The sequence below is a fragment of the Salvelinus alpinus genome, chromosome 14, assembly GCF_045679555.1.
Source record: "Salvelinus alpinus chromosome 14, SLU_Salpinus.1, whole genome shotgun sequence".
Lineage (NCBI taxonomy): Eukaryota > Metazoa > Chordata > Actinopteri > Salmoniformes > Salmonidae > Salvelinus > Salvelinus alpinus.
Genome location: NC_092099.1, coordinates 28270552 through 28298187, shown reverse-complemented (window position 1 = coordinate 28298187; position 27636 = coordinate 28270552). Strand labels below are relative to the sequence as shown.

Below are 27636 nucleotides of genomic sequence, written 5' to 3'. Positions count from 1 at the left end.
GAGTGGTAAAACAAAAGCTGTTTTCCAAACTTTAGGAATCTTTCCTACAACTAATGTTTGATTAAAGATATGCGTCACTGCACCAGCAATAATAGGTGCCGCACACTTGAGTAAATATGGATCCAGATTGTCAGCGCCTAATTATTTCTTAGAATCTATAGCAGATAGTGCAGATAAGACCTCATCTTAATTTAACAATTTAACACTGAGGTGTACATCCTGCAGAAAGAGGAAACACACAACACATGGGGATGTCACTGGTAATCATGGGACCCCTGTCAGAGTGTCAGGGGTGAACAGGTGAGGGAGGGTGTGTGGTGGGTACCTTTTCCACCACTGGAGGGAAGGGGGTATGGGTGAGGGAAGGTGTAGGGGAAGGGGTATAGGTGAGGAGGGGTGGGGGGTTCGCTGGGATCCCTGTGGGAGTGTACCATGCCAGATTACTGCGCTACTCCCACTTCTACCAAAGTCGGTAACCTCTTCAGACACACACAGACACACAGACACACAGACACACACCCCCCCCCCCCCCCACATGGTCCAGAGGGACAAACAGATGGCTTCCTCCAGATTAGAGAAGGAAATATCAAACTCCAGAGTGAATATCATATTACAGCAAGTCAATTAGATTGAAACAATTAGGAGCAGAAATAATACATTGGGTTTCTTTATCCCCCATATTGACCTCTTTAGCACATATTTGTGGCATGACAGATGATGCAAACATGCATTGTGGATGGATAATTATTAACTTGTATTTAACCAGGGAAAAAAACACATTGAGACCTAGGTCTCATTGCAAATGTGCCCTGGGAACAATACAGAAAATAAAATTGTACACAATTTAAAACACAACATTAAATAAATAGCAAATAGTATATACACAATAAACAATAAAACATAAAAAACATTTATAAATATAAAAATCCCTAGCATTTCTCCTAAACTGACCCAGAGACAACAACACATCAAAATTAAATGTTACTTGGAGATTATTCCACATGATAGAGGCCTGGTAGGAAAAGGTAGATTTACCCAGCTCTGTGGATACACGTGGAGTCTCCGGCATTAATTAACCAACCCTGTGACCTAGTGTTGTAATCCCAGTTTCTATATTTGAACAATGATGTTAAGTAAATTGGTAGTTTTTTGAGTAAGGCTTTATAAACAAAAACAGAATAATGAAGTGACCTACGTGTTTTTAGTGAGGTCCAACCGAATTTATGATAAAGGATGCAGTGGTGAGTGTCTGTCAGATGTTATAAAATGAAGTGCGCTGTGATAAATTGTGTCCAAGGGTTTCAAAACACTGGTAGCTGCATTCATGCTATATTCTATAACAGGAATAAATGTAGACCGAATTATCTGTTTTCTACTATTTAATAAAAAGCAAGCCCTATTTCTGTAGAAAAAGCCCAACTTAATTCTTAATTTCTTGACTAAATCGTCAACAAGCTTTTTAAAAGATAGCTTTTTTGTCAATCCAGATGCCCAGATATTTATAGGCGGGGACACGATCAATGGGGGCACAATCTAACGTACTTAAGCACAAATCACCAGTTACATTATTACATGATTTAGAAAATAACATGTAATTGGTTTTAGCAGCATTTAGTACCAACTTCAGGTCAACCAATGCTTTCTGCAAGGTAGTAAAAGCAGATTGAAGAGTCAACAGATCCTGAGCTGCTGTATGGGCAGTAGCGTATACAATAGTGTCATCTGCATACGGATGGAAGTTACAGTTTTGTACAGATAGACCAATGCTCTTAATATGAATAGAGAAAAGAACTGGACCAAGAATCGAACACCAAGCAGCCCGATCTAAGCCAATCGTAGAGAGTTTCTGAAAAAGTAAGGGGTGATCCTCAGAGTCGAACGCCTTGGACAGGTCAATGAAGAGGGCAGAGCAGTGTTTCTTCGTATCTAAACAATTTATGACATAATTTAAAACCATAGAAGTAGCAGAGATGGTACTATTACCTGGTCTGAACCTTGACTGTTTTACATTGAGAAAAGATGTAGCAGTTAAAAGGGATCTGAGCTGCGTAATAATCAATGATTCCAAGATGTTTCCTAGGCAAGAGAGTTTGGAAATGGGACGATAATTATTTACATCACCTTTATGTAGAGGAAGCACATGGTCCGCCTTCCAAACTCTAGGGATAGTACTCAATATAATTGTCAAGTAAAACATGTGCTAATGCTTCCGCAATCAATGGAGCAGAAAGCTGTAATAAGAAGGGATCAAGCATATCAGCCCCAGTAGATTTTTTTACATCAATCATAAATCGTTTTTACAATACATCAGAAGTAGACAGTTGCTCCAGAGAATACAAGGATTCACTGGGGGTTGTCTGGTCCTCTATCAAGTCAACTGGCAGCTGGGAGAGGGACGAGCAGTTTACTGACTGACCCGGGTCTATTAAACCAAGATTTCTTTCAAACAAAAATGCATGACTTATCAAAACATTTTCGAAAATGATGTCAGAGTTCAGTATAACTTGCTTGGGTAGGGAAGGAGAAATTTCCATGCTTTAGCACCTTAACTGTTTTCCAAAATGTAGATGAATCACCAGCAGTCAGCGATATAACTTAGGATGTAGCTTGATTTAGCCTTTTTTTTTACTAAGGACATGCATTTATTTCTCAGTTCCCTGAAAAGCTGCCAGTCCACAACAGCATCAGTTGGTCTAAAGGGATTTTATACATTTTTTGGTTTTTAATTTTTAGCGTTTAAACGGAGCCTGTTTATCTGCCTGTGATATGAAAATAGATGAGAAGTGCCCAAGAGCAAATTCAGGATCAGGTATACACTTGATGGAGATATTTCTGAAAAGTACAAGTCATGGATAAACGCTTGGGGAGAAAAGTTCTTAAAATGTATCTTCCTAATAATACGGGGATCAGAATTATGCTGTCTAATTTTTCTAATACAGGCTATGGGAGAATGACCACTAAGGTCACTTGCAAACACACCTATGGGGGTTATTTGTGAGAATTATATCTTATATGTTTTTGATATTGTTATACTCTTGTGAACTCAATGGTTTTTACTAGATTACTTGTAGTTTTTCATGTTGTCTGTCTGTAATTTTTTGTAATGACTTGGTGCTGTCTATCTTGGCCAGGACGCTCTTGAAAAATAGATTTTAAATCTCAATGAGCCCTTCCTGGTTAAATAAAGGTTAAATAAAATAAATAAAAATAAATATCCAATAATGAAGATCTATCTATATTTTTCACATTTAACCGAGTGGGTTTTGTGATTAGCTGGGTTAGATTAAGATCAAGACAAGTGTTCTTAAAGTTATCTGAGACAGGTGTCAGCCAGTCCAGGTTAAAGTCACCTAAGACCACCAGTTCAGATGATATAAAAGGTTTTAAATGCTCAGCTATGATACTAGTTGCATCAACTAATACATGCACGTTTTGGGTCATGGTCACATCTAAAACCAGGATTTCACATTTCTGGGGTATAGTGATATTAAGAGCACATGATGCTACAAAAGTGGATTTCACATCGCCACCCCTCCACCTTTTCTCTGCCTATCACATCTAAAAATGTTGTAATTAGCGATGTCAATGTCCTTATCCATGATCGAATAATTTAACCAAGTCTGATAAAGCAAGAATGTCTGTGTTCGTGTCATGCATCCAGATATTGATAAATTCCATCTTTGATATTATACTTCGCACATTTATATGTAACAGATCCAGTCGTTTGTGAGACTTAAAAACAGCAGGGGTGTCCATATTTACCCTAACCAGGTCGTTATAAACTTGATCATTAAGTAAGTCAGGAGATTTCATAGGAATAGAAATTAGGTTATCAAAGCTCGCCCCGATGGGGCTGCGGCTGCGTCTATTTGGTGGCAGTTTAAATCCTATTGAAATTACGACAGGGATAATGTAGATTTCCTTGACTTGACTAGAGTATTTAACATCAGACATAGTTTGATGTGTGATGATTGTTGGTATAACCTGGTTAGATTGCAGGTTATATCCCAGTCAATCTCTTAGAGCAGCCTTAAAATGGCCTTGCAATGTATAAGCCCCGAGATAGTGAATTCCGTCTTCTTTGTAGAATCTTTTCTCTTTCCAAAAAGTGTCAAAGTTGCAATTTTTTTTAAACCTTTATTTAACTAGGCAAGTCAGTTAAGAACAAATTCTTATTTTCAGTGACGGCCTAGGAACAGTGGGTTAACTGACTTGTTCAGGGGCAGAGCGACAGATTCTTACCTCGGGGATTCGATCTTGCAACCTTTTGGTTACTAGTCCAACACTCTAACCACTAGTCTACCTGCCGCCCCATAAAGACAACATTGACAGAGTTACAATAACTCTTTAGCCAGACCTGAAGTGATAGCAACCTACTGAATCTACCGTATCCACGTCTCATCGTGGGTATGGGACCTGATATAATGTGACGTTTGTTTTGGTATTTCAGTTTTGCAACTTTGTGTCATTAAATCCCACATGTACTATAACAGTATCTGTCTATGGATTTTAGTTGATGGCTTCAGGAAGTAGCATAGTGATATCCTTTACTTTTGCACCCGGATAGCATAGGTTTCTAATCCCTGGCAAGAAGATGTTCCTTAACATTGAGCTTCCAATGATGAGCGCAGGTCAGATCCCCCCGCTACCGTATCTCCGATCAGCGACAGGCGCCGCAGAAATCGGCTGGGGAGAAGGCCGCATCAGTGTAGAAGCTACAGCAACTGCATACCCGGTGTCTGTATGCCCTGAGGAAGACAGCGGGGACAGTGGCTCAAAATTATTTGAGTGTTTAATATCACAACGCTGCGAGAAAAAAACAGAACACTGGGGTGCGGGTCTCTTCCTCCACCTCAAACCAATCACACTACATTCACGCCTGCCTGGGGTAGAGCTGATATCATCCAACTTTTGGCTAGGTTCAAAAGGCGGTAAGGTGAGGAAATGCTCAAGATCCATAAAAGTTCCGTTACAGTCGTCTCTTTGAAAAAAGGCATCAACAAATGCGGTTAAACATGAGGCTTCCTTATTTAAAATGAAACACTCTTCCAGATGTTTAATTTCCTCAAGTAAAGTAATGATCCTCTTCTTGGCAGCATTTATTTCGTGGCATTTGACACAGATTAAGTTTTCAGAAAAGTCCTTCACTGGGATGACATGAACATGTCACATACATTGCATTTAATGGCCTTAAGGAGTTTTCACTGCTTTGTGTAGAAACAGAACACCCTTTACTCAATTCAGCCATTTTGCTTACCAGAATGGGAATAATTATGTTAACCCCTCTTAAAACTTCTTATGGGCAGGTGGGATGGTAGCGTCCCACCTGGCCAACATCCGGTGAAATTGCAGAGCGCCAAATTCAAAATACAGAAATACTCATAATAAACATTCATAAAATAATCTGCCCCCTAGCTGAAAGAGGTTAAACTCACAGACATTATTTTAACAGTTTTAGAGAGTGTTTTATATCCAATACTACCATGCATATGCATATCCTAGCTTCTGGGCCTGAGTAACAGGCAGTTTACTTTGGGCACGTTTGTCATCCAAACTTCAAAATACTGCCCCCTACCCAAGAGAGGTTGATCTGCCCCTTTTTTCCCAATTTTTGCCTAAAATGACATACGCAAATCTAACTGCCTGTAGATCAGGACCTGAAGCAAGGATATGCATATTCTTGATACTATTTGAAAGGAAACACTTTGAAGTTTGTGGAAATGTGAAATGAATGTAGGAGAATATAACACATTAGATCTGGTAAAAGATAATACAAAGAAAAAAACATGTGTTATTTTGTATTTTTTTGTACCATCATATTTGAAATGCAAGAAAAAGGCCATAATGTATTATTCCAGCCCATGCGCAAATTGGATTTTGTCCACTAGATGGCCGAAGTTTATGTGCAAAGTTTTAGACTTTAAATGAACCATTGCATTTCTGTTCAAAATGTTGTTTCAAGACTGCCCAAATGTGCCTAATTGGTTTATTAACAACATTTCAAGTTCATAACTGTGCACTCTCCTCAAACAATAGCATGGTATTCTTTCACTGTAATAGCTACAGTAAATTGGACAATGCAATTAGATTAACAAGAATTTAAGCTTTCTGCCAATATCAGATATGTCTATGTCCTGGGAAATGGTATTATTACTTACAACCTCATGCTAATCGCATTAGCTTACGTTAGCTCAACCGTCCCGTGGGGGACCCACCGATCTGGATTTGTATTAGATGAAAAGTAATTATATTATGGTTGTCACTCTAGAGAAAAATTCAGTTTATTATGTTTGGTTGGAACCAGGATCAAACATCAAGGTGTGGTCAATGGTGAGGGGAAGGAGAGAGAGGGGGAGAGAGAAATTGAGCAATAGAGGGAAAGAGAGGAATGGGGTTGAAAATGGTCAAATGTTCATTTATTTATCATGTGGATATTATTTCCTGCCCCCCTCCTATAGGGTTGTGGAGAAGAGCAGAAGAAACCAAGATGGCTCGGTTAGTGGGGGGAGCCGGACTATCCGCCACTTCCGCTCCAGCTCAGTGCCCATCCCCCTGGCTATGGAGAACTTGGTACATTCCAGCCCTGGACCATCCATCAAAACAGCCCTGCAGCAGGTGGCCTATAACAACGAGGATGGGGGAGGAGGGGGGGGGCTGGCGTCACCACGGAAACAGCCTCCCCCCAAACCCAAGCGGGACCCCAACACTCGTTTGAGTGTGTCGTACGAGGCGGTCAGTGCCGGACTGACCCTGGGACCCTCGAGAGAGAGTCCCACCCCCGAGAGCTGCGGGTCGCCTGCAGGGAGCCCCCCAAAAACACAGCTGTCACCTACGGATGGTACACACAATTATGACATACTTCTCAACTATCATTACCTCAGCCGTTATGTACCCCAAAACACTGCTATCTCCTACGGATAGTGCATATATGCACCACAACACCCCAACTATTATAACCTAAGCTTCTTTGAACCCCAAAACACAGCTGTCAGTGGAACTGTTGTGAACTGCTTCTCCTCTCATCTCTCCCCAGCTCTGTCCAAGCCGCGGCCCCACAGTGATGACTACACCACCATGAGGAAGGTGCCTCCTCCCAAGCCCAAGAGGAGCCCAAACACCAAGCTCACGGGCTCCTACGAAGAGATCAACGCTGCCGGCATTAACCTCCTCCAGCTACGCCCTGCCGACGTCAAACTGGCCCTGCTGTCCCGCGCTGGGGGACTGGGGGGGGTGATGCGGCACACAGCGTCTGTGGATGGCACACAGGGGGTGACACTGAGCCTGCACCATGACCAAGATGAGGAGGATGTGTACATAGAGATGGTGGGGGCTCATGCCAGGAGTTACAGTCTGGGAGGGGGCCACCAGGACCCCCCCGACAGCCCCCAGCAGGGAGATGCCGAGGCCGTCTACGAGGAGATGAAGTACTTCCTGCCCGAGGAGGTGGGACTTCCGGTGGGAAGCACGGTTGCCATGGCGACGGCCGCTGGGAAGTTGGAGGTGTTAGGGTTGATGTTAGGGGGGTTAGGGTTGGGCTTGTCTCCCTCTCAGAGTGGGGAGGGGAAGAGGGCAGGGCTGGTGGGTCTAGCCACCACTATGGAGGCCCAAACATCCGCCATCGGAGGAGCCAGCAATATCCCTGCACCCTTCCCCAACCTGCTCCCACACCGCCCCCCTCTCCTGGTGTTCCCCCCCTCCCCCGTCACCTGCTCCCCTGCGTCTGATGAGTCGCCCCTCACCCCTTTGGAGGTGAAGAAGCTGCCTGTGTTTGAAACCAACCTGAACTACACCGGCCCAGACAGCCCCCTCTCCCCCCAGTACTCCCGCCAGCGTGCTGACTCCTCCCCCTCTCTCTCCGTCCTCCTCCCAGACAAGCCCACTCCTCCTCTCACCCCTCCTCCTCCTCCCCCCAATGCCCTGCCTCCCCCCTACCGCCCCCCCTCCCACTTTCCTTTCCCCCCAGAGTCCAGCATCCTCTCCCTTACCCGGGCTGCTTCCGTCACGGGAGGTGGCAGCTCGGACTCTCCCAAACCCTCCTACTCCTCCTCCTCTCATAGGGCTGGAGGAGAGAAGCCCCCTCCCTACTCTCCGGCCAAGTCCACCCGTCCAGAGCCACGCCGTTCCCACTCCTGCTCCTCCTCGCCCCTGCTGTTCAACCCAGCCAACGGGAGACCCCTGACCAGTCCTCAGCCAGCCCTGGATGAGCTCAACACCCTGTTCAGCTCTGGACGCAGCCTACTCAAGAAGACCACTACAGGACGCAAGATGAGGGAGGGAGGTGAGTCACAATGTAACACACACACACACCCTCAAGGTCTTTCCATTGCTTCTCACACTTCTCCTGAGCCTAAAAAGTAGCTACATAACTAAGAGTGTATCCCAACAGTTATTTAACAGCGAGAAGCTCTCCCTGTCCCTCCCTCCTCTCTGGTGTCCTGGCATTAACCTTTGTTTTTCATTAAAGATGCTCCATCACTCAGATTTATGAGGCAGCATTGGGCCGACCCTGACCACGCCTGGACACTGCCTCCACCGTAGGGGAGGGAGAGGGGAGGAGGGCAGACCGATTACCTCTCTATCTGATCCCTCACACACTGTCTCATACACATACATTGACCTGAATGGGGATGCCTGTTATAGTTATTATTTCTCTGTGGTCACGTGATTACTTCCGGTAGTGGTCTACATTAGGGCCCTAACCCTTCATCTGTCCAGTGAAACCTCTGGCGTCATGGAAAGAGTCTGCATGCCAGAGGAGGCTGGTAGTCAGGGTCTTGACCGCTGTGTTATTTTGAGGGGTGATGGCGGGGGGATCTGAGAACGGGAGATGCTGCTGGGCTTAACGGGACAGCCTGCTTCCGTTCCCTCCCCGGCGCTAAACAGTTATCCGTGACACCCGATGCTCCGGGGTGGCCCGCGGATTAGGGGAAGTATCCCAGCCATGCCTGTGACGAGCAGCCTGCTTCTCCTGTGGGATACGGGAATGCTGCAGGAATGCCATGGGGAAAGGGCAGGTGGCGACAGGGCATTCCCCCCCAAAAATGTTGTCACAGGAAAAGCATTCCCTTTGATTTATGCACACACTCACACACAATTATACAAACACATACCATTCTTTCATTTACATTTTCACTCAATCACACACATAAAAAACCCTGTTCATCTCTCTCTCTCTCTCTCTCTCTCTCTCTCTCTCTCTCTCTCTCTCTCTCTCTCTCTCTCTCTCTCACATACTCACATACTCACATACTCACATACTCACATACTCACACACTCACACACACACACACACACACACACACACACACACACACACACACACACACACACACACACACACACACACACACACACACACACACACACACACACACACACACACACACACACACACACACACACACACACACACACACACATAGTGACTCCTGTTGAGTGGGAGAATTCTGATGGTTATATTTAGTCCTCTTGTGGCCAGGAGTCAGGCATTCCTGATATGGGACGGCAGAATTCCCGTCACGCAACACATACAGACACACAAACGCAACACACACACATTCTGTCTGAGAGGGTTCTCTGAGTTGGTTGGCCTGGTAAGGGGGCAGGTGATTCAGGATTATCGTCCCAGGATTCTTGGATGTAGAAGGGGCATGGGCTTTTGGGGGACTTTTAGACAAGACTAGACTTACAGTTTAATATTAGACATTCAATTCAATGTATGGAAACAAACCTATGGCAGTAACATTGTTGTGTGTGTGTGTGTGTGTGTGTGTGTGTGTGTGTGTGTGTGTGTGTGTGTGTGTGTGTGTGTGTGTGTGTGTGTGTGTGTGTGTGTGTGTGTGTGTGTGTGTGTGTGTGTGTGTGTGTGTGTGTGTGCCTCCTCCCAGCGTTCAACTCCAACATCAACCTGCCAGGTAGAGAGGAGCACCCAGGCTCCACCCCCACCTCCTCGTGTCCGCAGCTACAGGACAAGAACGCCAACAACCACGCCCCCCCCTCCCCAAGCCCCACTCCCATTGAGAACGGCAACCGGCTGTCCAACGGTAAGAGCCAATGTAGGTGTTGGGGTCAGGTGAAGCGGTGAACGATAGTGGGTAAAGAGGTAGGGTGAGAAGAGAAAAGAGGAAACGATCCCAATGATTCCTTTGGTTCCTCCTCGTCTCTTCTCCTCTCTCCGTCATGATCACTGAGGGCTGATACCAATATGACTTCTGTTACCTACATTAGCCAGCAAGGTCACATCAGTGATCCCACAGGGACATAAAGGGGACACTTAAAGACTATTGGGACATGACCACCAGTCTTTTTCAGGATGTGTAGTAGCGTATTAAATCACATATATCTTACGTTATTGCATATTGCTTCAATCACATATGGCCATATCAGGCCCCTCAGACTGGTGATAACCATGAAGAAGTGATGAGGAGAGGAATCTGTTAAAAATACTATTGGGATATGACCCGGGGGGTTGAGGGGTGTAGAAGGTAAGAGACCATAGACATACATAGGATATGATGAGTAGGAGGTCTAGGCCATTCTAGACACTAACTCAGGAGTTCTGAGTGTGATGAAGCCACCAGCCCACCTGGAGTCTGTAATGGAGGGAGTATGAAGAGAGAAAGATTTATGGTTGTGAGTTCTGGGGTCCACTCACCAACTAAGAATTCACAAAATGGGACATTGCATGCAGAATTCTGCCCCCCAAAAATCCTCTGTGTACAACGTTAAACACCAAATAATGCATGCAGAACAGAATTTGTTCGATACCTGCTAATGATCCATAACAAAGCCATCACCTACAGAGAGATGAACCTGGAGAAGAGTCCCCTAAGCAAGCTGGTCCTGGAACAGCAACACAATTAGACCCAACCAAATCATGAGAAAAAATATATATAATTACGAGACACATTGGAAAATAATATATATATATTTTTAAGCAAACTAGAATGCTATTTGGCCCTAAACAGAGAGTAAACAGTGACAGAATAGCTGACCACTGTGACTGACCCAAAACTAAGGAATGCTTTGACTATGTACAGACTCAGCCTTGCTATTGAGAGACTCCGCCGTAGGCAGACCTGGCTCTCAAGAGATGCTATATGCACACTGCCCACAAAATGAAGTGGAAACTGAGCTGCACTTCCTAACCTCCTTCCAAATGTATGACCATATTAGAGACACATATTTACCTCAGATTACACAGATCCACAAAGAATTCGAAAACAAACCCAATTTTGATAAACTCCCATATCTATTGGGTGAAATACCACAGTGTGCCATCACAGCAGCAATAGTTGTAACCTGTTGCCACAAGAAAAGGGCAACCGGTCAAGAACAAACACCATTGTAAATACAACCCATATTTATGTTGATTTATTTTCCCTTTTGTACTTTAACTATTTGCACATCGTTACAACACTGTAGATAGATGTAATATGACATTTAAAATGTCTGTAATCCTTTGGAACTTATGTGTAATGTTTACTGTTCATTTTTTATTGTTTATTTCACTTTTGTTTATTATCTATTTTCCTTGCTTTGGCAATGTAAACATATGTTTCCCATGCCAATAAAGCCCTTTGAATTTAAATTGAGTGAGTGAGTGAGTGAGTGAGTGAGTGAGTGAGTGAGTGAGTGAGTGAGTGAGTGAGGGGGAGAGAGAGAGAGAGAGAGAGAGAGAGAGAGAGAGAGAGAGAGAGAGAGAGAGAGAGAGAGAGAGAGAGAGAGAGAGAGAGAGAGAGAGAGAGAGAGAGAGAGAGAGAGAGAGAGAGAGAGAGAGAGAGAGAGAGAGAGAGAGAGAGAGAGAGAGAGAGAGAGAGAGAGAGAGAGAGAGAGAGAGAGAGAGAGAAAAGGTGAGAGGAGCGATAGTGTGGATGCCGGGGGATGAAGAATGAAAGAGAGACAGACAGAGATGAAGGGAGGAGATAGATACAAGAGAATAGACAGGAAGTATTAAAGGGGTTGACCCAGAAACTGAGAGGGATTCAGTGTTACAGTGCAAGTCTAGAGTGACAGAGTACTTACCTCCCCTCCACTGCAAGGCTTTCCCTTCCTCAGGTACTCTGTTTATCCATCTCTCCACTTCTGTCTTTCAAAGTGGCTCCACTGGCTGATATCTTTCCCTCCTGTGTGTGTGTGTGCTTTTCGTTTGTTTGTGTGTGTGTGTGTGTGTGTGCTTTTCGTTTGTTTGTGTGTGTGTGTACTTGTTTTCTGTTCAGGGTCAATGGAAGATGAGGGTCACACCAAGACATACTCTTCCAGCTCATCGTCTCTGCACAGGCATATGGACAGCCATCACACTCAGGTAAATACACACACACACACACATACAGGCACAGCCACTCTGTCGGTGAGACTGTGTTGGTGGTTCCAGTAGCCCTGGCCCTCTGTTGTGTTACCTTATTTAGAACAGGTTGCCTAACCTCTCTAAATAGTCTTTTTAGAGTTGAATCTCTATGAATATGCTGGCATTACAGCACTGTCCTTTCATTGTGGAGAGTGAAACTGGCCTGCCACACACACACACACACACACACACACACACACACACACACACACACACACACACACACACACACACACACACACACACACACACACACACACACACACACACACACACACACACACACAAGGATGTGTGTCAGGCCCGCTCGTCTGTTTTGGGTGATGTTATTTTTTCATTAAGACTAACAGTAGCAGTATTGAACGCTACTTTTCACTTGTGACGTGATCTTCCCCTAGTTCCCAAGACACTCAATGCTTGTGGTGTATGGTTACAGGACTGGATTTCATCCTCCCCCCCATCACAAGGTCCCATGACTGCGTCATATAAGGCCGATCAAGGTCAAATGACCAAGTTGAAACCATGAAGCTCCTTGACACACACAGAGTACATCTCAGTTGATAAACACACAAACACCCACACACACTTGCGCTGTGAGCCTTAATAATTAAAGTAGGGCATGAAATATTCACTGGGACAGAATCAACCCTACTGCGAGAGACGTTTGCAACACCAATAACACCTCGGCAGCAAAAGAGACACAACCCTATACCCTGACACCAGATCCTGAACTAACTCTCTTCTCTACCACCACAACTATCCCAAACCAGTTCTCTTAACACACACACACACACACACACACACACACACACACACACACACACACACACACACACACACACACACACACACACACACACACACACACACACACACACACACACACACACACACACACACACACACACACACACACACACACACACACACACACACACAAACACCACCACCACCACAAACTAGTAGAGGATACATGTGTTTTTCCTGACAATGTAAACCTGACCAGGGCCCAGAGATTTTCCTGGTCAGGTTACATGTTCAGGAAAAACTCCTGGCTACACATAACCCTAATCACTGTAACTGTCCTCTCTGACTGACTTCTCACAAAGGTCAAATCCATAGGCTGGTGTAGAGCAGGTCTCAAGTCATAATGACAAGATTTCAATTTAATATAATGGACATCGGTTAAAACCGACCAATATTTCCTCTGGTTTGTCCTGACATTATCTATCTCAACCTGTCCTCAACCTGTCATCATTAGGAGATTTCAGGATGTAACCGCTCCCCATAATCCACATTGTTAAAACACAGGGAAAATCATTCTTCTTGTGAGTTAAGATGAGGAGCGTGTAGCTACAGTAGGAAGCGAACAAGAACATTCCTATCAGCGTTCCGACCGGCTCAGGTGACAGTATTCCCTTGAGATTCCCGGGAATGCCGAGGAGGCACACGATGTTCCCGGTTAGTTAATGGAGTATGGGTGCTCTATCAATCAAATTTCAATCAATCAAATGTATTTAGAAAGCCCTTTTTACATCAGCAGAAGCTATACAGAAACCCAGCCTAAAACCCCAAACAGCAAGCAATGCTGTTGCTTATAGAGACACACACAGAGGGAGTGCTCCTGATAAGGCTGGAAGACGCCCTCTGTCTTGTGTGAGAAGTTGGTCCCTCTCCTTGTTTGTTCGGCGGTTGAAGTCACCGACCTTCTAGCCATCGCTGATCCACTTTTCATTTTCCAAGACAAAGCGTCTTGTCTTCCATCACACCTGGTTCCAATTCCATCAATTACTTGTTGTGTATTTAACCCTCTGTTCCCCCCCATGTCCTTGTCGGTAATTGTTTCTTGTAGTGCTTATGCACGGTATGCTGGTATTTTCCGGGTTTTGTTTGACCCATTTATTGTATTGTTCTGTTGACGGTGGTTTATGGATATTAAACGACACCTTTGTAAATCAGTTTTCGCTCTCCTGCGCCACACTTAGTGTGTAGTGTTAAAGATTGATGTTCCAGCACATTCTGTTAAAACAGCTGTTCAAACAATAACAAGGAAAATCTCCCCGCCCATGTTTTGGTAAAAAGCTGAGGGATGGGCTGGAGAAATGCAACCACTCTATAATTCATGGACAGAGCTATGGATCCAAGGACTGACCATCCATGATATCAACATTATACTTTTAACCATGTTTGTTTACATTTAATTTGTTTATAAACATTGGAGTAAAACAAGCTTATATTTTGGGTTCTGATGGGTTACGACAGTTGACCTAAGCTCATGAGACATTTATTTACAAGTTATATTCTTCAAGAATCAATGGGTACATATCATTCAGTCCAAAAATGGATGTAGCAACTGCAGATTGCCCCTTTAAGGACAGGCCCAGTTATTCTTACTCTGGCTTAGAACAGCTCCTGACAGAGTAGCTCTCTCTAGACAGGTTCATTCTGGAAGTACTCTCTTTCACTCTCTAAGTTACTCTCTGGTGTCTCTAAACATGTGTTCTTTCCTTCTCTGAACTTTTAACGTCTCCCTTACATGGTATCGTGTGGAATATGCATTCCCTTTTTTATGACTGGAATATGCCATGGTACGAATCCACTGAAGCATTCCATGACACCAGCATGTGATGGTCAAAGAACACGGTATGGATTCAGGGTATGTCAGGTGCCATGCAGTGCTTATTGCTCTTATTGTATGTCCTCAATGGGTCTTTGGTCCCATTGAATCTTAACAGTAGTGTATTGGGGAATTCTGCTCTCTCTGTCTCTCTTTCTCTCTCACTCTCTCTCTCTCTCTCTCTCTCTCTCTCTCCGTCCTCCGTACTAAAGGATATGGCTGTCTTTCTCTCTTTATCTTCTTCCAGAGGGGTCATCTCAACTTCTCGCCCTTCGGTGCGGGGGCTGCACTCTAAGGCAAGGCGGGCGCCGGAGCACCCCTCACATTAGGGACGGGGTGAGTGTGGTTGACCGTATCATACCCTAGCTCGATGCTCTCCCTCCCTTCCACACTTCCTCTTCTTGTTCAATCCACTTCCTGTAACCTGTCACCCTGCTCCTAGGAGAAGTTACCCCTAACCACAGATCTAGGATCAGATTGTCATCCCTGTAATCCTAAACTTAACCATTAGGAGGGGAAAACTGATCTTGGATCCGGGTATATAAGAGGCAACTTCATCCTACTCTCTTCCACTCATCGCTCAGAAAGGAAACTGCAGCTCTGGGTTTGACTCTGTGCTCCACTCTCTTGTCTGACATTCAGCTAAGGGGTGGGGGGAGTGATCCCTAGTTAAACCCCTAACCCTCAGTCACCTACTACAGGTTGTTCATCTGAAAGGATTGGACAGGTATACGCAATATGGCGAAAACTCCACCAAGCCAATAGGAGGGAAAGCTAAAGCAATAACTGTATTGTTCATTCCATGAAATGTCTATGGGGGAGGGGGTAAGTTATTACTTATGTTTTAGGCCATGAATTAGAGAAGGAAGTGTGTAGAGTCAGGTGGGAAGATGAGCTGGAGGCACACAGTGTGCAGTACAGAAGTGTGTAGAGTCAGGTGGAAAGATGAGCTGGAGTCACACAGTGTGCAGTACAGAAGTGTGTAGAGTCAGGTGGAAAGATGAGCTGGAGGCACACAGTGTGCAGTACAGAAGTGTGTAGAGTCAGGTGGAAAGATGAGCTGGAGTCGCACAGTGTGCAGTACAGAAGTGTGCAGAGAAGTGGCCCGTAGTGGGTAAAGTGTATAGGGTAAGTCAGGAAAGGGCAGTGAGAGAGTTAATGGTATACATGCTCCCAGTTGGTGAGGTGGGGTTAGATTGTTAGGTGGTGGAGGTAAATGGCTAGCGTTAAGTAGAGTTTAGATGAGGTAGTTTGTCAGTGAGTGGTTCTCTCCCATGGAGCAGCTCAATGAGAGTTGGGGTGTAAACCAACCTGTCGTACGGCTCAGTGGAGTGACCCCGGGCTAACCTCAATATAAGTAGCTTAGGGAGCTGCCTCCACATAATCACAGCCTGGACAGGCCCCACTCAAAGATGGACATGTTTGGAGAACGTTAATCATATGTTTGGGTGCAGACCTTGGTTCTCAGCTTCTCTGTCAGACGTCCTTGGGTGAGGGATGCTCTTGGAGGTTGTCCTTGGACCACACACGCGCACACACACAGAGACAAACACACAGAGACAAACACACATACACTCATTCACAACAGTGTGCTAAAAGTGGGTGTATATTCATGTCGACGTCTGTTATCTTCTCAAACAAAAGAGAGCTGCAGTTTTTTTACACTGTTTTTTTCTCTGCTCATCTGCTGGATTGTTTATGTTTATAATTCATGTTTATAATTCATGGTGCCCATCCCCTTTTCCTTCACAGTGGCATTCATCAAGCAATTAATTTTCTTTGACTATGATTGAAAAACAATTGTTGAAAGGATCGGCATAGATTATTTAATGAAGGAAATTGCTTGTGATTGCTACATTGCTTCCATATGATGGAGGTGATATGGAGGACCTTGACCTATATCTGCGTCTCTTTGATAACCCTTGATTTCTGTTTCAGTCAAGAAAAAATGTAAAAGTTTTCTGAAATTCACGCAAATGAGTGCCAAGATGGATGTAGGGCGACTATGGAAAAATGCATTGTGATTGAGAATGTAGTTTTACTGTATATCTCAAAAGACAGCCTAGCATTGTTCCCGGGATCATGAAACATCCATAGTGAATTTCCATTCAACATTAAAATGTAACAGAGAATGGTACACCACAGTCCCATAGTTATAGATTAAAGTAACTCCTATATCCTCCATGAATGTCCCTCAGGGCACCTGCTGTCTTTGTAACAACACAACAAACGATGCATTCAGCATTGCCCTGAAAAAGCCCTTCATTTTAAACCTTGGGAACTCATTATTCTTATGATAAGTTAACTGGTGTTGAAAACTCAATAGGGACTGAAGTGACTTCATTCTCCGTCCCTATCTAATCAGGCCTGCCTCTCTGGATGGTTGGAACCCGGTCCCAGTTCCATTATGATGAGTTCATTGAAGAGGTGCGAAAGACTCCGCGACCCAGAATCCCATTCTATTAGCCACATTCCAAACTGTGTTTATGTGGGATTAGTAGATCAGGAGAGCGGGGAAAGAGAAGGAGGGATGAATGGGGAAGAGAGGGAAGAGGGGGATGGATAGCTTTTAATTGGCAATGAACGGGTGTGCTTTAGTGCATGTAGACAGTGGTGCTCTGCACTGATCTCATGAGGAAACACATGATTGTTTGTTTGTTTTCTCCCATTGGTCAGTTCAGTAGAGTGACTGCTGAAGGACCCAATTGTGCCACAATGCCAGAGGGAGGCGAGAAAGGGATTAGGGGGCACCCAAAGGGTTCTCTGGTTCTTCTCCTAAGGCATGGAAAGGGACAGAAACGAGGGGAGGAAGAATAGAGAGAGGGATAAAGAGAGTGATTGAAAGAGGTATGTAGAGGACGGGGCTGGGCGGAAAGGCGTGAGAGCTTGTCTCCCCACATCCAATCCACTCAGGATAATCCCAGTCTTACATGAGAGTGTGTGTACACAATGTGACATACGTGTTTGTGTTGTTTGTCTGTGTATGTTCGTGTGTATATGCAGGTCTGGTGTTGTTGACCTGTCGCACACAGAGCCTTCTCAGAATTGAAGCGTGTGTGTGATTTTGTCCTGCTGGGTTCCCTGAAATCTCTCTTTTTCCCTAAGCCATGCGTGTGGAGCAGGGAGGCCACACATCTAGGTCATTAGCGGTCACTCCTTCTTTCTCGTGCTTTCTCTCTGGTGGGTATGTGTGTGTAATTTAGAGAAAATATCAGCAAGGTCCTTATCTTTTCCTTTATTAAGATTATTACTTTGGGACACAGTCTGTGTGTGGGTCAGTGGCGGTCAGTGCCATTTATGATGAGGGAGGACAATTGTTTTTTTCATGAGCATGGCCTTATTTCTATTACAGCATGTTGGATGACTTTAATTCATATTCCATTCACCCAGTTCAATGTAACATCGATAGGTTTAGGCTACTACATGATACTCAAATTTCCCCTATACCCATCATGAGTTTGCTACATGTCGTGGGGGTGCTTTGCTGCAGGAGGAACTGGTGCACTTCATAAAATAGATGGCATCATGAAGACAGGATAATGATGTGGATACATTGAAGCAACATCTCAAGACATCAGTCAGGAAGTTAAAGCTTGGTCGCAAATGGGTCTTCCAAATGGACAATGACCCAAGCATACTTCCAAAGTTGTGGAAAAATGGCTTAAGAACAACAAAGTCAAGGTGTTGGAGTGGTCGTAACAGAGCCCTGACCTCAATCCATTTGTGGGCAGAACTGAAAAAGTGTGTGCGAGCAAGGAGGCCTACACACCTGACTCAGTTACACCAGCTCTGTCATCAGGAATGGGCCAAAATTCACCCAACTTATTGTGGGAAGCTTGTGGAAGACTACACGAAGTGTTTGACCCAAGTTAGACAATTTAAAGGAAATGCTATCAAATACTAATTGAGTGTATGTAAACTTCTGACCCACTGGTAAGGTAATGAAAAAAAGAAATGCTGAATTAAATAATTTTCTCTACTATTATTCTGACATTTCAAATTCTTAAAATAAAGTGGAGATCCTAACTGACCTTAGACATGGAATTTTTACTAATATTAAATGTCAGGAATTGTGAAAAATTGAGTTTAAATGTATTTGGCTAATGTCACGGCCGTCGTTAAAGGAAGACCAAGGTGTAGCGTGGTAAGCGTACATTTTCGTTTATTTGAATAAATGTTGCCAACAAAACAACAAAACAAGAAACGACCGTGAAGCTTACAAGGGCTATAGTACACCCAAACAAAGACAACTTCCCACAATGACACAAGGGAAAAAGGCTGCCTAAGTATGATTCCCAATCAGAGACAACGATGGACAGCTGTCCCTGTTTGCGAACCATACCCGGCCAAAACATAGAAATACACAAACCTAGAAAACAGAACATAGAATGCCCACCACAAATCACACCCTGACCAAACCAAATAGAGATATAAAAAGTCTCTCTAAGGTCAGGGCGTGACAGTACCCCCCCCCCCCCCCCCAAAGGTGCGGACTCCGGCCGCAAAACCTGAACCTATAGGGGAGGGTCTGGGTGGGCTCTATCCGCGGTGGGGGATCTGGTGCGGGACGTAGACCCCGCTCCACCTCTGGCTCACCCCACTTTGGTGGCACCTCTGGTGCGGGGACCCTCGTCGCCGACCACGGACTGGGAACCCTCGTTGCGGGCCCCGGACTGAGGACCCTCGTTGCGGGCCCCGGACTGGCGAACCTCGTTGCGGGCCCCGGACTGGCGAACCTCGTTGCGGGCCACGGACTGGGGACCCTCGTTGCGGGCCCGGACTGGCGACCCTCGTTGCGGGCCCCGGACTGGCGACCCTCGTTGCGGGCCCAGGACTGGGGACCCTCGTTGCGGTCTCCGGACCGGAAGCCGTTGCTGGAGGCTCCGGACCGAAGGCCGTGATTTTTCTAGATTCATAACATAAAACAACATAAAGCAATTATCCCTTAGTTCTAGCACAGCAAATACTTCAATAGTTTAAGCATATGTTGCAATATTTATTGATCGTAGGGGTGTTAGCAATCAGTGACAGAGTTGACAAGCCTCTGATTGAGTTGACAACTGATACTCAAAACAGATTTTTGCCTCTAGAAATATGTTTATTATAAACATTTGGAAAATTTGGAAAATTATTCATTTAAAAATCCCCAATAAGAATAACCATTCTATCAGATTTTACAGCACTGTGACGGAGTTGACGTTAGACTAAATCTTACGGAGTTGACAAATTAGTATCAATTTAGTTTTTGCTCAGTTGCTTTATGACTCTAAAACCTAATTAAATGTAACATATCTGAACCATAAATCATATTCTATCTTAATCTATAAGGATGATTGGAGTTCACAGATTATGGTTGTGACCATGGTGATTTCAGTATTGTTTGTTTAAATCAATGAAATTGTGATCCTTTGCTCTGGACAAGCGCATTTCCTGGCACAGAGCCTACATGGAAATGAATAATATCTGAAATATTTTGAAAATTACAATAAAATAAAATAAATAAAATAAAATAAAATTCCCCTAAATATACGTTTTAAGCAAAAATTATGAATTTTTCCAACTATAAAAATAAAGTTTCCCTGCCGGACAATGATTTTCCCAACTTTTAAGAATCCCTGAGATACAAGCACATATAAAATGGCTAGGTAAATAAAAAACACTGTTCAACCTATTTTACTGTCTTCACTATACCCTCTCAGTTGATGTGTACTGGTCTATGTTGTACTTTCTGATTTCCCCCCATGGCTTTTCTGTTCTATCTGCTTCCCCGGTGTTTTATCCCAGTGGGAGTTGGCCACCCCTAACCTTTGATTGACAGCTGAGAATGACCACTGTTCATCCCAGATTATAATTTTATTACCATACTATTACCATATTGCTTTATACCGTCTCTCGCTAGGGGAGGAGTCATTTAAGAGAGCAAGAGAGAGAAATATAGAGATAAAAAGAGAGTGTGTGTGTTCGTGCACTTGCAGTCATGTGTGCGTGTCTGTCTGAGTGTATGGGTGTGTGTTCGATTTAACATGTTTGTATGTGTGCTTGCCAGTTGTGGCGATTGATCGTTTGTCTCATTTGAAAAACAAAATTACTTCATATTCTATCAATAGAGTGAATGAGTTGTCTGTCTGTGTTGGCTGTGTGTAGGGGGAATTAATTGCATCATCTTTACCATGGCTACTGTAACATCAGACTACCAGATGTGGTTGATGTCACTCATTAAGGAGTAGAGTCATAGAATCACAATCAGTCACTGTGGACTACTGAATGTGTCTATGTGAATAGCATAATGTCATTAGGTTTGTTTGTCTGTTCATGTGTCTCCATGCATCTCTATCTTGTGTGTGTGCGTGCGCACGTGCATGCGCATAAGGGCTGGGTGGTATACCGTAATTTACTATATATCTGAATTGATGCACAGACCGGTTTGAGTTTTTTGTACTTTTACTTATATAATGTTATTTCAATGTTTGGTTTGTTAAATGTGATACGCTACTTCGGTGCGTTTAATAGCCATGTTTGCTACTACTAGTCATCTCTCTCCCTCTCCTCCTGCTGCTGCATGCCGCTAACCACACCAAGCCCTGCCCCCTCTCACTCAAGGAGAGAGCAGTTGCTTGATCAGTGAGTCACAAGCGCTTTCTTGCCGTTCACTCTCCATGGTCAGATGAAGGTAACAATGTTGGTGACATGCTGCTTTCCACAAGCGTTCTATACACAATTGTTTTCTGTGTCTTACTGTCTGCAAACTACTATCTGCTAGTTTGTCTTTTCTTAGCAAGGTGTTGCTAAAATAGTTAGTGTTAGCCGCTAATGCTAATCGCTAGTTAGTTTCGAAATGTACTAAGTCAGCGCAAACGTAGCTAGCTAGCTAATGCTGCCTGGTACCAGTGCTGGTGTAGGCCTAGATAAGCCTGTTTGTGCAACAGTATCTAATCTGAGAGGAATAGCTGAAACATGAATATGTTGGCTAGCTAACTAGCTACATGAAGTAAGAAAACATGTCATAACATCTAATTAGGGTCACCTGGAAACACTGACTAGCACTTTGGTTTTTACCCTGTCAGTTAATTCCTCCCTGGTTTATTCATTTGTTGTAATGTCAAACAACAATGTGTTCAAGGTGCTGCCCACTATATTCTAACTGTAGAATTAGAATAATCATTGTATTTCCATGATTCCAACAGCTAACAATTAACTAGGCCTATATTTTTTGCCCATATCATGCTACATGGCACAGTGTTGAATTTATAATAAAAGTACAGGAAATGCAGAAATTGATGAAAAAATAAAAACATGTTTTTGTTTGGAGTTGGATTGAAGTCACTTATAATTTATGCGTTGCCACCCTAGTGTCATGAACTACTCATAAAGCATATTTAGAACTTTTATTATTCAAATAAAATACCGTCAAAACTGTCTTGATATGATATTTTGTCCATATCGCCCAGCCCTAACGTGCATACGACAGTAGGACACCGTGTGCATGTCTGCTGTTCCAGTAGCCGGTGTTCCTGGCATCATGGCTCAGAATAGCCTGGCAGGGATGTGTAAATTATAGATTAGGTCACTGAGCACTGTGCTGGTACAGGCTATCAATATATGTGTGTGGATGTGTCTGTCAATGTGTGCGCGCATTACTGTGCATTTGTGCGTGCGTGCGTGTGTGGCCTGGATTCCTAGAGTGCGTCAGTGCTGTACTGTGTGCTTGGCGTAGTGCAGGGAAAATGTTGCGGTATGAGTCCCTGCTGTGGTTTTATTTAGCCGTGACGCTCTGCTCCCCTTCTGAACAAAACAGAGATGGAAAACACAGACAGGAATCGCCATCACCTCAACATCATCAGCATAGCAGCAATAGCTTAACCACAACACAGACTGTGTGTGCATGTCTGTATCTTAGCTTCTGTTTACTGCAGTAACGCAACAGGTTCACTTCTATACCCAAGTCAGTGAAACAGTGGGTTTGTAACCAGGGGAAAGGGGTTAGACCAAACAATTTTGGACACCTCTCCACTACATTGAGAACCCTTATACAGTGTTAAAGCTATATGAGGAGTTTCAGTTTCTGCCCTTAGCAACAATCAGTTGGTCGCTGGTCGGTCGCTGGCATTAAGTGGCTGTGGATGATTGGAATTCTTGTCTGATTGATCTGCCTGCGTATTGACTGGCTGGTGACTGATGACGTGCTGCACAGACACTGACGGGAGGCTGGGGGGGTTATGGGTGAAGCGTGTAAGGGGTTGCTGCTGCATGCCACCATCCTGTCAGAGCCCATTGTCAGCTCACAAACACACACACCTTCATCCCTGTTAGTGTTGATATATAGACTCCACAGAATCAGGATATGGAAATTATATGTCATTAAATATTATATGTCATTAAATACAGTTGATGAGCACAGGTTTATTTCCTCTGCCTCCGTTCTAACGGGCCTAGAAGGGAACTGGCCCACAGAGTGAACAGAGAGGGAATCAGCTTAATGATTATGGCTCCTTTCAGAATGATGGATCAGGCCCAGATTACTCTTGCGGTGTGACCTATTTCTCTTCAGCTGATGTGGAGGCTTGCACCAACCAGATCATGATCAGGGTATGAATATGATAGATATATCAGAGGTAGTCCTCCAGCTCTTTTAGAGACCCATTGAGATATGAGATAAAATTCTTTTTTTTGGTCTTTCCTATCCTCCTCCTTTACCCCACTGCTGGTCATTACAGACCACTCCGCATCTTGCTCATATTCACCCTGGCCAAATGTAGTGTACTGTATTGTACTCTATGCTGTCTGTTTATTGCTTTCTCTAGGATGAGATTGATAGGTTATCATTAGTACATTTTTACATGATTTAATTAACCCCTCTCCTTCCGCCAGGTGATCCAGCGTCTGCGTGGATGTGGGGGGGACGAGGCCGCCGCCCTGGGGGAGTTGCTCCGCTGGCGTAGGGCGCTGTGTGAGGGGCGGGCCGACTGGAGGCACCAACAGGACGTCAACGGAACACCACAAACCCCACCCACCACACTGGTCAGGGCTAATAGGAAGTCTTCTCCATAGTGGGAGGATGTCCAACCTGGGATGTCCGACCGATGCCCACTCTCCACGCCTCACACTGCCTTTCTTGTCTGCCTCCTGCCCATGTCTGCCACCCATTCGGCGAAGGACAGGTCTGAGAGAGAGGCATTTCATTGGCTAGGACAACCCAACCCACACGAGCATAGACAGATAAAGGAGGTAGAAAGGGAATAGAGCAGCGATCAGGATCCATTCTCTCTCTCTCTCTCTCTCTCTCTCTCTCTCTCTCTCTCTCTCTCTCTCTCTCTCTCTAACAAGCTGGATGTAGGCTAACAGAGGAGAGGACTGTACATACAATAGTTGCTATGTGGAATGAGGTTTGCCTATGTGTTTTCTGTCTAGTAAATCTGGTGCACGTTCTCTCTCTATCAAAGCCTACCATGCAGTTACTGCTTACGCAACATCTCCCAGCCCAAACCCCAAAACATGGTGCTGATGTCACTCTGTGTGATGTTATATGTGTCAGGTGTGTGATGCGCACTAGGATGACACTGATCTAGGGTCTGTTTTTGTCTTTCCCCTCTGATGCTCATGGGGAAGGTAAGTTGATCCTAGATCTGTGCCTATGGGCACAACAGAACATGTGTGTACCCTCCCCTCCAGACATGTCTGAAGTTTACAAGCGAGCCAAGGCCTTTAAACATCTCCTCTGTTGAACCTCACTGCTCTGGCTTACAGACCAGTTATCATCTCTAGGACCAGGAGGTTTTCCTGACCATGTGATCTGACCAGGGAAAACTCCTGTCTCTAGTCTTATGGACTCCTTCAGGTACCAGCTACCGCTTTAGCCTCACGCTACAAGGTGCTTTAGGTGCTTCTGTAACCGTGGCAACAATAGCTCAGAGTTCAGGGGTCAGGGAAACCTCAGCGATATCCCATGGTGCACTTGTTTCATCCCCAGCTAGCCAACAGCCTTTCGCTTTAGCGCAAACTGAACAGAACATCCACAACAGTAAAAAAAAAAAACACTGTACAGATATTACTGACTAGGCAAGACAATAGCAGAGCTGTATTTTACAATGATGGCCATAGTAGCTAGTTCATGTAGCTAGATCACCTGTGATCAGATTGTATCAATGTCCTGTAAGGTTTTTACTGGGCTTAGTGCCATAAAACGGGACTCTAGGCCAGTCAACCTCAGCTATGGCTGATGTATTTTACTGATGTGTTTGTGTAGACAAACAGACTGAATAAAGAACAGTGTAGATGACCAACGCACAACTATCTGTCGCAGTCCCTCAATTAACTACTTATCTAGATTTATTCTACAAACATCTCAGAGAAATAAGCTCTAAACCACAATGGTACTTTCTTCATATTAGCGTCCCATTTGATATGTTCTATCTTGTGTAAATCAATGTTAGGAGCCTGTACACTTTTCTGTACAATTCAAGGATGCAACTGGAGCACAACAGAGTTCTCATGTAAAGCTACCCCATCCTCCTCAATCACTCTCTTTATTTCCCTCCCAAACCCTGCAATATCCCAACACCCCCTCCAAGATGCTGTAGGGGTCAGAGGGCATTGCCAGGGTAACCTCCCTGTAAATAATGGCCTATGTTTAATTGTAAAATGTTTTCATTTACTATATCAGAATAGCACAGAAATGGGAAGATGGAAAGGGAACTGGAGAATTGTCTATATGGCAGATGGAGAATTATATGAATGTCTTGGGTTTAATGCAATGACTGACAAAGAGAAGAGGTTTATTTTATAATGTGAACACCTTTTTTGCGGAATGATTGTCTACTACTATGAAACTTCTTTATACTGTATTTATTTTGTTTGTTTGTTTGTTTCCCTGCGAATCTATTGTAAGACAATATTCCAGTGGCGAAAGACTGATGTTTCCATCATTTGTCTGATGGTTGTTTGGATGATAAATTGCACAATATTGATGTTTGGTGTGGTTTCCACATCGTAAAGGAGTAGCTAGAAGTTGCCCCTACCCACTGATATAGGATCATATATTTTAACATCCCCCTAATGGTTACGTTTATGATTGGGGAGGGTAATCTGACCATGGTAAATTGGATGGGTGTGCCTCTGCAAGCCATTTGATCTTAGAAGATTGGTTTGACTGTAAAAGCCAGGAAGTATCAATAGCTCTGATTGATTTCTCATTTACACTGATCACCCTTCAACAGTCTGATTGATCCTGTATTAGGAATTAGCAGCGCCATCACTAGCGCATCCTTGGTTGTTGATTGAGCCGTGTGTGTGAGTGTGTGTGTGTATGTGATAAGAAACACCACATTTTCTACAGAAATTGGGCGAAGATCACATCAAACATTGACTAGGAGTGAGCCACTTAACCAGACCTTCTGAACACCCAAGCTCTGCTAACGACAATGGAATACAGTATTTCAAAGTGATAGTGTTAAGATACCATGTCTATATGTGATTGAACGATGCTTTAGGATTGGAACGGAGGTGAAACAACACGTCTGGATAGAACAATACAGTTGGTCATACTGTAGTTCTACATCATGTACATGTGACTATTGGACAGAGCTGCCACAGTGCACACAGTATACACTACTTACATTGAGACAGTACCAGTCAATACCAGTATCCTACACACAAAATAAATCACTTCATATAGGTAGGTGTACCACTCCTACTCCGATGTGCTGAGGTCCACCACTAAACAGGGTTAAGGTTCGTCCTGTTTGTATTGTGTCTATTTATCCCATACTACTATGAATGATTTAGTAAAGCAATGAAAACATGATGAGGAAGAAGAGGTATGGATACTTTTTAAGGCATTTCAGACAGGATGTTAGTTCTTTGTCTCTCTGCATGATCTGACCACTCATCATTTCCTCTTACCCACCGATGCACGGCAGTTAACGCTTGATATTTGAATATCCTTTTACCCTTTACACTGTGAGTCACTGCACTGTCATGTCTCCTATGTGCTTGTCACCCTACGATGTTTCCCCTTCCAAAGGAAACCTTCAAATACAGTAAAAGCTACACACATATGTCCCCAATGTGTTTTCTGACTTCACAACTGACCTAAAGAACTAGATACTGCCATTTTTCATTCATAGTCAGGTCTCCCTTTGTCATAAGGTTCCTAGACCAGATGTATGGTGCTAAAGCCAGTGCAGAAGGGGCATTTTACTGTTCTCAGTCCATGTACAGTATTCCAATGACACACTGTATATTTTAGCACAGGCATATCACGGCCTTGTTTTCATAGTTGTTGTTTTCTTCCCCCTCTTTTTGTCAGACATACAGTATATTTTACCTGCATACATTGTGTTTGTGGAAAATCAGAATTATATATGTGTTTCATGTTTTGTTTCCAATGTTTTATAAATACCTGTACAGCAATAAAGCACAATTGTGCCCATTCCCTTGTCCTCTATCTCTGTGTGTGTGTGTGTGTGTGTGTGTGTGTGTGTGTGTGTGTGTGTGTGTGTGTGTGTGTGTGTGTGTGTGTGTGTGTGTGTGTGTGTGTGTGTGTGTGTGTGCGTGCGTGCGTCGATGGACAAATAGGGGGTGTGTGGTGTGAAATGGAAATGTGTTTTTGTTGCATATCCCACTCCCCATGAGACACCCTCGGAGTGTGTTCAAGGCCAGGGATCAGCCATTATTG

General features: G+C 44.1%; 1 protein-coding gene across 4 annotated transcripts in view; it reads left to right on the top strand.

Moving 5' to 3' along the window:
* Positions 1-27390, top strand: part of LOC139538704 (unconventional myosin-XVI-like) — a 307739-nt gene extending 280349 nt beyond the window's left edge. For 3 of the 4 annotated variants that reach the window (XM_071341081.1, XM_071341079.1, XM_071341080.1), the window contains exons 31-35: positions 6459-6838; positions 7034-8278; positions 9888-10043; positions 12219-12304; positions 23832-27390. In XM_071341081.1, coding sequence (XP_071197182.1) covers positions 6459-6838; positions 7034-8278; positions 9888-10043; positions 12219-12304; positions 23832-24011 — 2047 coding nt within the window. In that variant the 3' untranslated portion in view covers positions 24012-27390. Of the gene's footprint in view, positions 1-6458; positions 6839-7033; positions 8279-9887; positions 10044-12218; positions 12305-15210; positions 15300-23831 lie in introns of all 4 variants that reach the window. The other variant, XM_071341082.1, reaches the window with a different exon arrangement.
* Positions 27391-27636: the final 246 nt, after the last annotated feature.